The sequence below is a fragment of the Sinohyriopsis cumingii genome, chromosome 6 (genome assembly GCF_028554795.1).
Source record: "Sinohyriopsis cumingii isolate HCF-2022 chromosome 6, ASM2855479v2, whole genome shotgun sequence".
NCBI lineage: Eukaryota > Metazoa > Mollusca > Bivalvia > Unionida > Unionidae > Sinohyriopsis > Sinohyriopsis cumingii.
The window spans coordinates 167,611,483-167,627,191 of NC_142966.1; the positions used below are offsets into that span (position 1 = coordinate 167,611,483).

At 34.8% G+C, this 15,709-nt stretch overlaps 1 protein-coding gene across 1 annotated transcript in view; it reads right to left on the reverse strand.

The window, feature by feature from the left end:
- LOC149798493 (ubiquitin carboxyl-terminal hydrolase 46-like) overlaps nucleotides 1–15,709 on the reverse strand; it is a 47,297-nt gene that overhangs the window by 14,041 nt on the left and 17,547 nt on the right. The window contains exons 5-8 of the mRNA XM_089963693.1: nucleotides 14,113–14,234; nucleotides 7,067–7,227; nucleotides 5,844–5,976; nucleotides 766–909 (exon numbers count right to left, since the gene is read on the reverse strand). Coding sequence (XP_089819819.1) covers nucleotides 766–909; nucleotides 5,844–5,976; nucleotides 7,067–7,227; nucleotides 14,113–14,234 — 560 coding nt within the window. The remainder of the gene's footprint in view (nucleotides 1–765; nucleotides 910–5,843; nucleotides 5,977–7,066; nucleotides 7,228–14,112; nucleotides 14,235–15,709) is intronic.

The following is a 15,709-nucleotide window of genomic DNA, read 5'->3' on the forward strand; positions in this document are numbered from 1 at the left end:
TATTTCCCATTTTATTAATGAATAATAACTGGATTATCAATGAATCTGGAGAATATAAGGCAAATATTTATTGTTTAAACCATAATTATATATGTATTCACACATCATGGGGGAAAAAAATCACAATTTTATATACCAGCAACATGTATTTGATATATCAAATTGCTTTATACCAACATTGCCAAGGACGTACAAGCCAATATCTGGATTTGACTGCAACAATCACGTTTTCATTTGTTCTTTTTTATACTGTTACAAAGGTCCATAGTTTAAGGTGGCTTCAGTAAGGCTTATTGTAAAATTATATGGGTTGACGGGTCTCTGTGACAGGATAGTTTTCCAATAAGAACCCAAACTTGTGCATAAATATCTCTCAGTAGAAAATGCTCACTAACCAATATATTTTACAAGATTCTGGATTGTTTAGACTCTTGACTATTATAAAAGTACCAATTTTTCACAAAGATAAATGCTGCAATATTTGACATGTTAACAGCCTTGACAATGAAGACTATGACAGTTCCACTACAACCATTTTCTAATGTAAGAAAGCCAAGCACCTGCTAATTTGAAGCATGTGATTTTGTGTCATGAGCTGATGTAAATACTTTTCAAATTTTCTCTTCAAATTACAATTATGAACAGATCTTGCTCAACCTAACCACCTCATTATATACGATGAATGCCTTCAACCACCTCTCACAATCTGGATGATCGTAATACAAACTAGAATGGAAATACTTTCTATTATAATAATATACTCACATCGACTATATCATCATCAAAGAGAATCCAAATATCTTCACTTTTAACAATACTGATGTAGTGACCCCTGTTGATGCTGCTCCCTATGTGGATAACCACAGCCACAAGGTCATACATTCTGTCTGGATTAAAGGCATCATCAGACTGAAACAGAAAAGCTTGGATATTAGAAGGATCAGACTGAGACAAAGAATTTACTCAAAACTTGAAGATCAAAACCTCCCTGAAGCTGTTAATAATTGCATAAACAGTTCTACTTTGGTTTGTTTACCCATACATATGCAACACTACTGCAAATTTTGAATGTTTTTTCGTGGAATTCTGGTTAAGAGTCTACAGTCTTTATGGTTCTATGAATTCTAAGCTTGGTCACTATGGCAAATTGTAATTAATTTTAAGCTTGGTCACTATCGAAAATTTTAATTAATTCTAAGCTTGGTTGCCATAGAATCAAGAATAATTTATGGCCTTAATGTCAATATTTGTAAAATAACTTTCTTTCTTTCACAAATATGTCAATAGAACAGTCTAGAATCATTCCACACTTCCCTGAACCTGATTAAAGCTCTATTTTATGTATAAAAATGGTATTATTTTATCATTAGGTTCTCAATATTGCACATATTTAACCAAGAATCATCCAGAAATAAAAAGTTTAATATGTCCTAATGCCTGAATATTGTAATGTAATGGCAAAGTAGTTACTTTGTTTCCTATGAATCAAGACTCTGCTTTCTCATTAGTAACTGGCTAATGACTAGACTACCATCAATTTTCAACCTGAGTGATCTACAAAACTGTATGATTTTTTTTTTTGTTATACCAGTTTTCTGACCTAGTCTCAAATTTATTGAGTAGGCTGTGGAATATATATCGGTGGGCTTGATTCTAATATTATTTACCTTTCTAAAATAATTGTTAAAATATGTCTGCCATATATACTCCAGTAAAATGCTACAAACATGATTACAAAGCACTAATGTCTGGTCAATTCCCATTTTATAAATGTTAATGAAAAATCACTGGAGAATGAACTATATGAGGCATATAAACATACATTTTATATGACCCTGTGGCCAATAGTGTATGAGGAACTGAAATAAACAAAAAATTTAAGGTCACATTGGCCATTTCAATTTTCTCCCAATGAATTTCACATATTCAAGCCACCTGCTCTCTGTGGTAAGACGGAAGTCACATGGTTCCTAACCAAATAATAATTTCTCCTATACATGCAAATTAAATTTTTATTTCATGAGGAAGGCATTTTTTACATAATGATATTCACTGGACTCAAGTCACACTGTCACCCAAAAGTGTCAGTATGTAAAATTCAAATGCATGGCCATCTTTTTCATTATTAAAGAGAAAGACAACTGAAACAATTCATTAATTGAATGGTAGCAGCAGTAGATGCATAGTCACAGCAGAAATGAGGGTTACCTTTTGTGATGGGTGGCAGATAATGTCTGAATTCTTTACTTTTGACATCTAACTTTAAAAAAACAGTTTATTAGTTGAGCTAAGTAAATTTTACTAAGAAAATACTTATTCAATCATATTAATATTGGAATTAGTTTCTGCTACATCCATATCCAGCCCTTCCCTACAGATGACAAGCATATGACTATCCATATATCATATAGACAATGTTATTGCTGTTGTAAATTACTGCCATTTTTCAGCACATGATATAACCTGAGAGAACCATGGGACGAACCACTAACCCACAGAAAGCTACTGGCAAGGTTTCCCACATACCCACATTGGCCAAGCCTAAGGCAAAAATACCATGTAAACAGAGGTGAGAGATGGCAAGGATCAATAAATGTCAATGCCTTAGACCACTCGGTCAACCAATGTCCTCTTTCATATGGATAAAGGGAAGTAGCTCTTACAAAACTACTTCCCCTGCTCCAGCTAAATGGCAACCAGTACCCAGACATAACCAGTTTCAGCTTGAGTGAAACATGTTACAGTACACTTGCATTTGTTGAGAAGGGTGGCAAGGACAGACAATGATGTGATTTGATAAGTATTTTCAGGGGAACATACATTACTAACAAATGTCTTTTCTCTGTCAGATACATTACCCAGTCACATTAACATTAGGACAATAGCGAAGGAGGAAGAAATGCTTCAGCATCCAACCTCTACCTGTCACCCTGTAAGAGCATGATGATTGCTCTACTTAAATGATGAGCTTATCTTAATGTGAGATTAATGCAACTGATGATTACATGTTTATACATGTGCAAGGGCAATCTAGCACCTTGTATTTGCCTTACATTAAAAGGTTTTCGAGGCAAATCCAGCAATGTCATACCCTGGTCTGAGGTTGCACAATCATGAATGGAGCATAGATGCTGTCTGAGCAGCTACAACGGACCAAACAACATTCAGCAATTTTCCTTTACAAGACCATGTCATGCAACATAACATGAAGAAAGCAGACTGGGTGATTCAGCCTATTGAATCAACTGGGTCTCAAAAGTGATATGTCTTGCTTTCCTTCTTAACATGCTGGAAAAGCCTTTTTAATTCTGCTGTGAACATTCTCCACACACCTATGATGGCATGTGAGGGTGTGTACCAGGACCTGCAACTTCATCTCTCTCAACAACTCAGTCAAGGAGTGTGTACGATTTGGATTTTTAATGTAGTTTTATCAATTTGTCATATTGCTACAATGTCTGCAGTGTGGCAGTTTATAGTATTGTCTAGCAGTAAGGCATCATGCCGCAAATAAGTAGCATGATGCCCTACCTAGTCACTTTATCCTGACAGCAGGCCGTTCAGCCTAACACTAACCTCTTAATGCTGAAAGCTTAGCGAGGCAGCTGTTGTACCATTTTTATAAGTCTTTGGTATGACTTCACAGGGTTTTAAACTGCAACCTCCTGCATTTGAAGTGGATGCTCTAACCACCAGGCCACCAGAGGAGTCCCAGTCAAGGAGAGAGAGAGAGAGGAGTTATTTATTGGTTGCCTATTTAAAATAGCCTGTTTAAAAAACAAAACCAAGTTGAAGTATTAGTATGACTGAGCTGTCACAACAGAACTGCATGTATTTCGGATCCAAGGACTGTACATGTAGCTCACACTTTACCCTGCAAGGAAAAGCTAGTGCTATCAGACAGCGAACCTTGTTTGATAACTGCTTCAGCTACAAGGAATTCTTGAACTTATGATGAGGTGAGCCACATTAAGACCCAGAATAAGATCCATTATGGGAACACAGAATAGGATCCATTATGGGAACACAGAATAGGATCCATTTTGGGAACAAGGTCAATGTCAAATCTGGACAAGTCAGCACGGTTCATTTTGTAGTCAATATCAACTCTTACATGATGTCTGAATGTGTCTGAGATCAAGGAATGGTATCTGTTGACTGTGACAAGGTTTAGCTTCTTCTTATGCTCAAAGAGGAAATCCAAAAGTTTAATATGAATAAAGTCACTTGGAAAAATGCAAATGTTGTACACTCAAGGTATATCAACAACTTAACTTACTGTGCCACTGAAAATAAATGTTGGATGGTCAAAAATAAATAAAAATGTATATGGATTCTTTGAAGGAAATTTTCACAATTGTAAGCTGAAGTTTAATCTGGTTACATCTATGATAGATGTACCAGTGCTCGGCTAGTGGAATGAATGGAGAAATCTACAAGGGCCACATTCCTTTGTCTACATAATTCAATATAGAAGGAAGGACTTTTTTATAGCCTTTTGTGTCAGGGCTGGATTTGGAAGAAAAAGAGTAATCCTAACCTTGAAGTGAGGTATCTGAAAGAGAAACAAATTCATCATATTTTGTTTGGGTCCAGATTCATTCAATATTTACAAAACTTTTCTTGAAAAAAATGGCAAATTTTTGGATCAACTGTTCAAGCTGTTGAGAAGTGAAACTGCAGCACCTGAGATGCCATTAAAGGTGCAGAGAAAATGTCCCTAACAGCCATCAAACACTCTTCCAACCAGTAAAGCAGGAGAGCAAGACATCCCCCAAGTACTTACTGCTTGGCTGAAGTGGGTGCCACGAGTCAGGCCTTTGAGAGCAATGTTTCAGTTTGAAACAGTAGATTCAGCTGGCTGGTATAATACAAAGACCAGTGATCTTAGTTTAAAGCATCAGTGAGAATTTAAATTATAGGGCTGATCAAATTGAGCGAGACAGTAATCTCATGTAGAACATAACTTCTGGTTAGACAACATATACATGTATTATATAATTGTGTTGAATTATACACAAAATTAAATCTGTTAATAATACTAATATGACTAATAATAATAATGATAATAATACTTGTATTCAATGCATGGCATTTTTTTAAAAACCAAGTTTTAAAGATGAACCTGCATAGAGGTCACCTGTTTACAAAAACCAGTTTAACTTTTGCCCCTGGATGGTTGCTGTTGACAGATTGGACTGCATATATCTAGATGGGCAGAGAGACTGATATAGCATAATACTACAAGACCACCTATATTTATCGCAAGTCTTAAAAACTATAAAGAAGCTCTAGAATGTTGGGCAGTTCAATATGAGATAGATACTTGTTAATCAATAATTATATGAAAGATACCTAAACTTCAAAAAATGAATAACACACAATTAATATGCATTTCCAGTCAAATCCAATGGTAAAGTTTTCTTTGATCAGGTCTTTAAAATGTGCTGGGTGATAAAATGTGCTAGCCATTGTTCCTAGTATCTTTTTCATTTTAATAATGGCCTCATCAACAAATATTTTGTTCTAAAGGTCTTCTATATGATGACACAATCAACACACAAATTAGTTAAAAAGCACACATTGCAAGGACTGATATAATGTCTATAGTAGGCCCTGGGGCAACTGCAACAGCTCAACTAAAAGCTTTTGATAAATTGAGATGAGCTTTGACAGAATCAACCAACTGCAGCAGATAATTAAAGGTACCATATGTCCAGTGTCTAACATGACAAGTCAGCAAATAGTCATTTTAGCTCATTTGTTGGTCATGTCTAGACTTCTGGGTTCTGGAATAAACATTATATATGTCAATATTATTTTATAATTATAATAATACTCACTGTGTTAAAAAGTCGTAGTTCTAAAGGAAACACAACCCTGTATGAAAGTTTGGTGAACCGCTTTAACTGTTCTGTATACTTAAACCTCTTTAAATGCAGAGCTAAGATCTGAGGCAGTTTTTTTACCCGCATCCTGCAATAGAAATTTAAAATTATTAAATACACAATGCAGTTTAAATGTTTTCTTCGCAACAAAGTCCATTTCAGAAGAAAATCTATGTATTTCAGGTCTGATATAATGTTCCTGTGAATAAAGTCTATCTTTATCTATAGTGCTAGTAAATTGACTTCTTCGCAGATAACAGGAAAAGTTAATATGTTCCTTAGCCAAGCTGCAAGATAGAAGAATAATGCTGTTGTTTATATTGCTTATTTATGTTTTTCTTTAATTTTCAACTGAAACTCGGACGAAGATTTAGGAAAACTGGGGATACACTTATGCATCGAGTGTGCAACTCAAACCATCAATGCTTACTTATAAGTCCAGTACAACAGCAAATTGACCACCCCCAGATCTGCCATCACATAAAAGCCTGACAGGTCTGCATCTCTGCAGTTTGTTAGGAGTGATCAGTAGAACAAACAACATAGACCCTAATCTTCAGGTGCAATATACTATGGCAGATCAGGGTCTATACTGTTTGCACCTGACCGTGTCTTATATAAGAGTATAGATGGTACCATTTCCATATTTATCTGTAACATCTTACTGCAAGATCAATGTTCATGACTTATAATGCTACAGGCATCTTCTATAGTGTCATTTAAGTTTACGTATACTAATTCAAAACTCTTGCATGGAAAGAAATGACTTCTAATTTAAATAATGTTCATTAATTGACTCTACATCAGACACATGTGCAAAATGAGAGGATTTATTCTTGTTCCTATCTTATAGTACCTGAGCTGACAAAAGCTATTTTCTAAAATTGTTGAGTAAATAAATGCAAAGAAGTGTATTTTTGAGGATTTTTAATGATGCAAACCAAAAACTAATGAGAAGATCCTTGAAGTCTAACAATGTGCCCAGTTTAATAATATTTTGTAATGAAGCACTGCCTCATTATAATTATGTAGCGAATTAAGACAAAGTAGTGAATTAAGACATAAAGTAGTGAATTAAGACATATAAAGTAGTGAATTAAGACACATAAAGTACACTATTCATCATAAATCTTTATCAGAGGCTCTGTGCAAGAACTCCACACTATACACAACACTACCTTTTCTGAGCCTCCTGCTTGCTACAGCAGACTTCACAGTAGTATTTGTGTTCTGCACAGAGGGTTTCAGTGCAACTAAATCCCCGCAGGCAGTGTGTGATTGATGTGTTCTGCTCTACATCTACAGACAGATCTAAGAAATCTTCATCTTTGCTACTCACCTGTGAAAATAAGAAAATTGTAATTTTATAGTAAGCCACAAAAATTAATCAGCCAGAATACCAGTTTTGAAGAGGAATATGCATGAAAAGAAGCACAAGTAGACCTGGGATCTAGCTGATATCAGTCTAACTGCCAAATGCAAGAGCAGTTGGCTATGTTATATAGATTAGTTGTTATTGTTGTTGTTGTGGGATTAACACTATTTTGCAGCACACAAAAGGCTATACATGGTGATCAGTATAACCGGTAAAGGAAAAACCCTGCAAAAATCCAATTTAGAATCAATGACCTATAGAAGAAATTCTTAAAATATATGGATTATTATGATTCTTTCCACCAAATTCAACTAAGCAGATTTTAAGAACAATCTTTCATTTTAAATTATTGGGGGTGGGAAAGGGTGGGCTATTTTCAAGAAGAAAGTATTTACCTGATGGTACATTAGCATTATTTTTAGAAACTTGAAATGCCTCAGTGCAAGGATGCTTTGTGTCAGATTGGGTCAATTCTTGTCAAGCAATTTTTAGGAAAAGTGATTTTTAATGTTTATTTCTTTCACTAAGAGTTCTCACAATATCTATAGTATATATGTCATTATGGTCATTTAGGTACATTTATTCAAATTAAAATAAATATAAATGGTTGTTCTAAAATTTAATACTGAATTAGTTTAACCAAAGTTTATTCAATCCTGACTGTTGAATACTCTGCACCTTAAATACCATCAATAGACTTCCAGATGAACATTATTGATCACTATGGACTTGAACAATAGTGGCCAGGTACTAAACTGGGTTAAAAAAAAAGAAAGAAAGAATGCCAGGTCTATCATAACAAATACCAGGGTAGTACAAATTTATTTCAACATGCACTGCTTTCATTGTGACACTACAGCATGTGGCATTCATTTAGGTTTGTACTGGGTCACACTTTTACGTTGATCTCACTCAAAAAATGTCTGCATAATTTAACACTGATTTTGCCATATGAACTTCTCAGAGCATGTAAATAATGACCTTCTAAAGGAATATGGATGCATGAGGATCCAAATAAAGTAAATAAATGCCATTTAAAGGTATGTGTGATCAAATTCTAGAACAAGTCACTCATTGTTGAAATAGTCGATTCTGAATGCCTACATGACCTGTGTGACTTTTACTATAGTTAAGACTTTACACATGTAAGCATTAACCATAAAAACCTATATATACTTTAGTAATGTTGCCATATTTGATCGTGAATATACATCATCTTTACAACATGAAAAACATATGCCAGTAAGCTTTTATCGAACCTAGTCACATTCTGTCCAGATATGTTTGTTGACAAATTCTACAAATATTGTTCTATTTATAGTACCTGCAGCCATATATGATAGTAGTTTGCATCACTTTTATAAACATGGAGGTTTTGACACTAAGATGCTGTCGAATTTGTAAAGAACAGTTCAAAGTGAGGTGAGACTGCCCCTCTGACTATCATCTGCTTAACAGTCAACTGGAAGAAAGGCTGACCAAGAAATTCGAGTAAGGGTGAAGCATTCTGTATAAATTTCTTAAAATTCTGCTCTTTGCCTACTTTTAAGAAGAACAGAAGACAGAACAGCAAAATTTGTATAAATTTGTAATTATTATTCTCTAGAATGATTTTGTCAAAATTGATCGAATTCTGCAAAGTAGTTTTCATCATGAAGTTGGGTTTATTTTTATTTTTTATTTTTAGCAGTTCTGGCCACATATGCTAGTGGATCAGCAACATTTGTTGTTGTTGTTATTGTTGTTCTAGGGTTTAACGCTATTTTTCAGCACAAGATAGGCTATACATGGCAGCCAGTAGTATAACTGGTGGAGTAAGAACCCTGGCAAACCCAGGGAAGAACCGACCCACGAGAAGCTACTGGCAGGCTTTCCCACGTACCCACGCTGCTAACCGAGCCTTGGACTCGAACCCACGCAGACAGAGGTGAGATGGCAGTGATTCGGAACAGTGAGCGCTTTAGACCACTCGGGCCCCGCAACATTTGTAAAACCTGAAAGCCCCTTATGTCAAGGTCCTTTCTGTTAAATTTGGTCAAATTCTGTCAAGCAGTTGTTGAGCAGAAGTCATCCAAAAGGTATTCTAATTTTGAGTAATTGCAGCCATATATCATGGCAGATTTGATTCATCTGTGGAATTTAAAAGCCCATTCAAGCATGGTACTTTGTGTCAAATTAAATGAAATTCTATTTAGCAGCTTTCAACAAGTTGTTTTAAGACTTTTCTATTTTAGTAAAGGCAGTCATATCTTATGTCAATTTGACATCATCTGTCTTTGAAAGGACTTTTTTACATGATGCTCTCTTCCCAATTTTGTTCAGTTTGGTTTGATTTTTAGATTTGTGGAGTTTAATGCCATTTTTCAGCACATGATAGGCTATGTATGGCACACAGTATATTTGGTGGAAGAAGAACCAGGGGAGAAACTGGGAGGAATCTGCATATATTTACAGTTTCTAAATACTAATTCCAAATATTTATATGCTTCAAAATTTCTCGTGTTTCTCCATAGATGCATGCTTGACAATGTCACCTCTTCCACTGTATTAATTTTAAAGACTTGGCAGCAAATCTTGCACTATGTGTAATAATGACTATTTGGTTGTCGTTGTTGTTGATATTGTTGGGTTTAATGCCATTTTTCAGCACAAGATAGGCTAAACTTGGTGGCCAGTATAAATGGTGAAGGAAGAACCTGGCAAAACCCCATAAAGAACCACCAAACCCATGAGAAGCTACTGGCAAGCATTCTCACAAACCCACATTGGTATAATCCGAGACTCAAACCCATGCAGACAGAGGTGAGATGGCAGTGATCCGTAACAGTGAGCACTTTAGACCACTTTGGGACCCAATGACTATTTGGAGAAGACACTATGACAGAAATTTTTTAACTGTTTTTCACAGAAAACATCTGCCAATAATTCAATTTGAACACCATTTTTAATGACTGACTTAAGTGCATGCACATTATTTGGGTGCTTTAGTACTTTCCATTAAATCTTTTCAAAAATCATAAACATCCAAAATTTGTGGTATGAAAGCCTGAAATCAGCATAAAGATCTAAGAAACCCAACAAATCAGACTTTGTAGAAATTGGAATTGACAGATATGTAATCAGAAACTGGAGTAAATCAGCAGCTGTGCAATAAAAATCAAAGAGTTTATTGTGTGGAATATAAAGGGAGTCCAACAATCAAAGGCTATAAATCTGCTAAAGTCTGATAAACACTGGATTAGAAATACAGCCTCCAGAGCTTTAAAATCAATCTGACGTTCATATATACTGATCTCACTCTTTACCAAATTTATCTGAGATCCCAGTGATATATGCAAATATTCCAAGTTTTATCAACACTGTATTTAAAAATGGTCCCATGACTGACAACAATCAATTGCTGACAGAAAGATAATACATGACAGATGCAAGACTATATATCCAGGTCAACTAAAACAACCAAACTAAAAATAGATATGATAGGACAAATCTTGATTTTAATTTTCCAAATGCATGAACATCCAATCTTCACTATACAAATGTAACTAATGTTCATGTACTTTTAAAGTAATGATATCTCCTGGTGTACCCAATCAAGAACAGATTGAACTTGAGGATAAATACAAAAGGTATTAATATAGGACTTAAAACTGTACAAGGAATTAGGGGCAAAATAGAAAAGTAAGACTTATATTTAAATCACCAGAAAAAAAATGTATGTGTCTTTGGAATTTTTGAAACTGTGAAAGGAGAATCATTTAGACTATGTTTTGTTGGTAAAAATTATGATCTACCTTTCTGTCAAGACAGGAAAACAGCAGGTGGTGGGTTCTTAGTTTATGTCAGTAAAGGTATTGAGGAAAAACAACATTAAGATCTAGAACTGAAAGAAATGAATGAAATCAAGTCTGGTTGGATCCAGAATTTTCCATAAAATTCCAAAACCTTTCTATATACAGGTGACCTAGAGTGTAAATTGGAATACACATTTCAAATTAGAAATCCCCTATTGAACCCTATTTAATTTATATTCTAACTGCAGTAATTGCTATATTGTTTGACAAATAATATTAAAAAAGAGGAAATTTTTAGCATATGGAAAGTGGAGCCCAGACTTCTTGATGCTGTAGGGTTTAATGCCATTTTTCAGCACATGATAGGCTATACATGGTGAGTAGTATTAATGGTGGAGGAAGAACCCAGGAAAACCCAGGAAAGAACCACCGACCCATGAGAAGCTACTGGCAAGCTTTCTCACATACCCACATTGGCCAAACCAGAGACTCAAACCATGCAGACAGAGGTGAAATGGCAGTGATCCGTAACGGTGAGCGCTTTAGACCACTCGGCAACTCAGGGACCCTTGAGCCTGGACTTGTGGAATTTTAGCCAGGGCTTGTATTTTTTTAAGTCACCAGCCCTGGGCATGTATCTAAAACAATTTTTCTTTGAGCACTGAACTTTATCATCTTTACATTATATATTTTATCTTTATGTACTTTATCTTATCTTTTACTTGGAATGGCTTATCTTCCAAAAGTTTAATACAATTTTTCATTTTCACAACATAACTTTTAACTGGTATCGTATAGCCATTGTTATGCTGATGCGAGTTAAATGCTAATAAATAATACCTAACATTTTTGTGTTAAGTGCTAAGGTGCCGTAAAGCACTACATACACATATCACTTAACAGTGGCTTGGGGAGATTGTTATATAGGTACCAGGACGAATTTCTTACCATACATGCTATTCGCATAGCCTATATATATATATATATATATATATATATATATATATATATATATATATATATATATCAGGGATCGTCCTGGGCTTCGCCAATGTCGCAAATTGCGATTTTTTTCCCTTATTGGCGACAAAAATATCCCATCTGGTGATTTTTTTAGCGACATACTTTTTGGTTATTTAATTTGTACTTACAATCATGGATTTGTACTGGATAAATTAAAAGGGAGAACGAAAGGAAGCCACAAACTTGACTAAGCAATGCATTGGAATCAATCTGTTACACAAACGATCCTTTGTTCTTATTGACGACCCCATCTTTACAGTGCATTGTTACATCATAATCTGATAATGCTGACATCTGGGCTGAGTACTGTATGCTGCGAAGGTCAATCATGCTACCGCACTATACCTACAACTGACCGACTCCTTAAGACGCGAATAGAACAGATACAATTAATTGTATGGCTAATCCTTCTGTGTTATTTTTTTTTTTTTTACATATACCAATACAATAGTTTTGCTGAACCTTTATAGAAAACTGATAACATCTGAAGTACCTACTGTGTATAAATACAAAGCAAATGGAAAAAATCTCAATCACAATTATATCTGTCACCAGTGCAGCATTTTACTCATTGATCTTTTCCTTTTGCCATCAATTCCGTGTTACGGCTGCAGAGACTTAAACTTCGCAAAAAGAAATAGCACCAAAAAAAAAACAGTTTTGCATAATTAATAATTATTTATTTCGCAAAATACAGGAGTGAGAGAATCCCTAAATTGGGTGTGAATTTATGCTTATATATACGGTCCAATATTGCCAGGTGTTGGCTCGTGTAAGTTTCATTCGTGGGAATGGAGATCCCATTTTGCTTGTCGAGAAAATTTATACAGCATTCAGTGATCATTCTTGGGATTTAGGAAGCAATTCACTACAAGCTTTGTGAAGCTAGCCATAAAAGGGTGGGGGGTGGGGTGGGGCTGCTGAGAGACCACTGGTGTCACCTGTCAGCACTGTAGACTGTGAACGTGGATTCAGTAAGATGAACCTCATAAAAACTGACATCAGAAATAAGCTCTGCATCTCATCTCTCGAGAATTTAATGAGAATCAGCATGTACAGATGTGAAAAATTAGACTTTGAAACTGCATTCAACAAGTGGGCAGTCCTAAAATCGCGACAGATCTTCATGTAACACTTTGTAACATTTTGTTAATGCTTGTTGTAATTAAAGTATTAACTAACCCATCTTTTGTAATTTTCATTGCCTGTTACATTAATAGACTAAAGTAACACTTGGAAAAATGTACACTACTTGTTTTGGCGACACTTTTTGAAAATTGGCGACAAAATATTGAGGTTGGCGATTTTTTTGGCGACAGCTTTTTAAAAGCCAGGACCATCCCTGTATATATATATATATATATATATATATATATATATATATATATATATATATATATATATATATACACTGCATAGCCTATATGATATAATAGACAGGAAAGACAATTTCTTTCCAAAAGGGCTGGATTAAAGAGATAATGGAGTTTATTTCCTAGTATTATTGTTAGTGAGTACTGTATTCAATGGAGAAACTCCAAAGACATACAAAAATTATAGCAGGCACCATCTGCATAATCTTCACAATCCTTAATACAAGGATTCTGTTGTAATTGTTGTGAAGTCATTTAAAGGTCTTCTATTTCACACACCAGTTGCTATATCTGACTGCAGATCAACAGCAAGTATTTTAAAACTAATAGGCCTTGATTCAAGAATGTTCCCTTATAGTATGGTGTAAGTTATACAATTTACTTTTGAAAAGGAATTAAAAATAGGAAATGTGGATAGATGATACTTCACACTGCATGATTCACAATGGCAATAAGATATACCCTAAGCTATCCTAGTCTTATGGTCATGTGAGCTAAATAAAAATCCATAAAAATCAGTATAACGAAACCATTGCATCAGTCAATCTAAATCCATGCAACAAATGAGAGAATGTGTCTGTCAAGTTAAAACTGCAAATCACGCATTCCCATACTTTTCCTTGATTCTGTACATTTTAAAAATAGTGAAAACCACTTACAGTTTCACAGTTGAGGCACCGTGTTTCATTTGTGAAAGTTCCCTGGAATAATTCTTCCACCCATGTTGGCTCTGGCTTAGAATGATTTTCACCATTCTTTGCTTTGTTCCCTTGTTTTTCAGCTGAAAAAAATAACAAAACTGTACTACTATTTTGCTGTTATTAAATGTTTTGTCAACTGCAAAACAAATCAAACATTAATAATATTAAATTCACTACACACTATCTGCCTCCACTACTCCATTCACAGTTTTAGTTTCTTATACAACATTAAGTTTCACAGCTATGATCTTAATTTGTTCAAGTACTGTCTGTAAATGTTGTGAATAAAGTTAGAAAAATGACTCTCTTGTCAAAAAAACAAAAGGAAGAAGTATTCTACAGAATGTTCATGGTGCCTATATGCCCCACCATAATGCCTGAAAAAAAAACCTAATTTGTAACTGAAAGATGACTGGACAAGGATAACACTAAATATCCTATGAATGTTATGCTTGGGAATAACAAGTGAAATATGCAATTACTCTACTCATAAATTATTCTCGAAAAACCAATGTTTACAATGAACCAAAGCTGCATGAATATTGAAAAATTATTTTAAAAATATAAATAAATGTGATTTTTGGCTTACATTTTAAATATCATTAAGAACATCGTATGTGCTTGGAGGGATTTAGATTTTTAATGTAGCTTAACAATTTTAGTCATATCGCTTCAATGTCTGCAGCATGGCAGTTTATAGTAGTGTCTATCAGTGGGGCATCATACCGCAGGCATGTAGCAAACCACCTGAGCAGATGACACATGCATTCAATAAAAGACACAAGTCTTAAATAAACTTAACTACCTAAAAACATTGGTAACTTTATTAAATTTGTTTAGTATTACTCCCATCATAAAAACATGGTTAATGCCTCAGAAAGGACAGGATGAACATACTCCCTGAAGAAAAAAACATGCTATCTAAACATGCCAAGAATGGACCTATCATTAGGGAAATATTGCAACTTTGGTCTTTTTGCAATGAGTCCTGTTAGAAAAAAGTGATTCACTGGTACATCCTATTATGATGTAACCCCAACTGAATATGACTTGCAAAAGCTGTCATACAAAACTTTAACACAGAATCTTAATGTTAACACTGCCACTACCAAAATATGAAACCCATGTCTCACAACGTGCTGAGGCAGGAAAGTCAACAAGAGTCCCTTGAAGAGACTGATGCTCCACAGGGCAAAATTCAGGACAAGACCATTTCTTCCTTTTTGTTGATGAGTATTGAAACCATCTCTGATATTCTTCAGCTATACAATATTTTAAAATTTATTGCTATGGAGGACATTCTGGATGTCAGATTGGCACCATTTCATTTACAATTAATCAGATATCAGCAGAAGTCTTTTGGTGAAAACCCTATGTCAATATCACCATCCACTCAAGAGAAGTGGCAGTATGATTTTCATGATGGCCATTATGGAAGCCATAATGCAGTGCTTACAAATCTGACAGCACTGTGCATGGGTTCCCTCTAATTTTAGATCAAGCCTGTCCTGTATTCTAAGTAAGTTGCCCATCAGGTTTGTCGAAAAAATTATAA